This window comes from Lipotes vexillifer, unplaced genomic scaffold (genome assembly GCF_000442215.2).
Source record: "Lipotes vexillifer unplaced genomic scaffold, Lipotes_vexillifer_v1.1 scaffold251, whole genome shotgun sequence".
Taxonomy (NCBI): Eukaryota; Metazoa; Chordata; class Mammalia; order Artiodactyla; family Lipotidae; genus Lipotes; species Lipotes vexillifer.
Window position 1 is genome coordinate 1,352,786 of NW_006770868.1, and position 1,863 is coordinate 1,354,648.

The window sequence follows — 1,863 nt, forward strand, 5'->3', positions numbered from 1 at the left end:
CGGTACGCGGGCCTCTCACTGTTGTGGCCTCTCCTGTTGTGGAGCACAGGCTCCGGACGTGCAGGCTCAGCGGCCATGGCTCACGGGCCCAGCCACTCCGCAGCATGTGGGATCTTCCCGGACCGGGGCACGAACCCATGTCCCCTGCGTCGGCAGGCGGACTCTCAACCACTGCGCCACCAGGGAAGCCCTAGGATTGAAATAATCTTGAAACTGCCATGAAAGCCACCAAGAATTACTAACCCATCAGTGGAAATCCAAAAAGCTGTGGATAGTAACGTTTTTTAAAAATTAATTAATTAAATTATCTGGTTGGCTCTTAGTTGCAGCAGGTGGGCTCCTTAGTTGTGTCTCGCCAGCTCCTTAGTTGCGGTTTGCAGGCTCCTTCGTTGCGGCATGCGTGTGGTATCTAGTTCCCTGACCAGGGATCGTACCTGGGCCCCCTGTGTTGGGAGCGTGGAGTCTTAATCACTGCGCCACCAGGGAAGTCCCTGGATAATCACTTCTTAACAAAAGAAGTCAGAAGAGTTCTGCCTTTCTACTAATAAGATACTGTGGTGATTTGGGGCTAGAGAATGCAGGAGTTCCCACATCCTGTTCCTGACCAGTCACCCTTCCCTGCCAAGTCCCTGAGGAGTATTTAGGCATGAGGGTGGCTAAGTAATTGCTAGTTGTACCTTTGGCTCCAGATACAGGGCTCTAGTGTACCAGGCTTACAGTGTAGAAGACGCTCACTGCGTAACTTTTGTGGGGCAGGGGTGATGGGCTGAGCAGAAGCAGAGAGACTGGTTAGGTAGGGATCCAGGCAGGTGGTGCCGGGGACTAAAGTGAAATTGGAGACGAAAGAATGAAATTGAGAGTTTTTTTGTTTTTTTTTAAAGGGCTTCAAATGCTTGGCCTTTTTATTTATTTATTTATTTTTGGCTGTGTTGGGTCTTCATTTCTGTGTGAGGGCTTTCTCTAGTTGTGGCAAGCAGGGGCCACTCTTCATCGCGGTGCGTGGGCCTCTCACTATCGCGGCCTCTCTTGTTGCGGAGCACAGGCTCCAGACGCGCAGGCTCAGTAGTTGTGGCTCACGGGCCTAGTTGCTCCGTGGCATGTGGGATCTTCCCAGACCAGGGCTCGAACTCATGTCCCCTGCATTAGCAGGCAGATTCTCAACCACTGCGCCACCAGGGAAGCCCGAGAGATGTTTTTGATGGAGAATAACGAATAGGACTTTAGAGGACTAATGTATGCTTTTCAGAGGTGCTTAGCAATTTCTTCCCTGTTCAGATATATACCTAAGCATTTCTGGTGATTTCCTTTAATGGATATAAATATTTTCATTTGTAGGAACTGCATATATTCATGGGGTGAAACATGCCACAGGAAACTACATAATCATCATGGATGCTGATCTCTCACACCATGTGAGTGGTATGTTTTTTTAGAGGCTATTTATGATAGTCTTGGCCTGTTTTACTGACCTACTCTTTATTCTTTCTAAATTTCAGCCAAAATTTATTCCTGAATTCATTAGGTAGGTATTTCTAATATTTGAAAGAATTATTCAAATCATTTATCTTATGTTGATTTTGTACTTATTTTCATTTTTCATTCATTAAAAATACTTGTGCTATTTTAAGTTTGCTATCAAAAATGAAACCAAGGTATAGCTTTGAGACATGTGAATATTTAGTTATGTGACTAAATGATATCTTTTAGGAGCCCTGAGAGGAGTAATCAGCAGATAATTCCTTTGTTACCTAATTCTTACAGACTACAGAAAAATATGAAAAGCAGCTTCCCTGTTAAATGGAATTAAGCCCTGCATCGTAAGAGTAAAACACTATGAATAGCTGGGGTTTATTCCAGGAATGC

General features: G+C 45.1%; 1 protein-coding gene across 1 annotated transcript in view; it reads left to right on the forward strand.

Annotated features, from left to right (window-relative positions):
• DPM1 (dolichyl-phosphate mannosyltransferase subunit 1, catalytic) overlaps positions 1–1,863 on the forward strand; it is a 19,941-nt gene that overhangs the window by 8,809 nt on the left and 9,269 nt on the right. The window contains exons 4-5 of the mRNA XM_007446374.1: positions 1,336–1,412; positions 1,497–1,522. Of these exons, the coding sequence (XP_007446436.1) occupies positions 1,336–1,412; positions 1,497–1,522 (103 nt within the window). The remainder of the gene's footprint in view (positions 1–1,335; positions 1,413–1,496; positions 1,523–1,863) is intronic.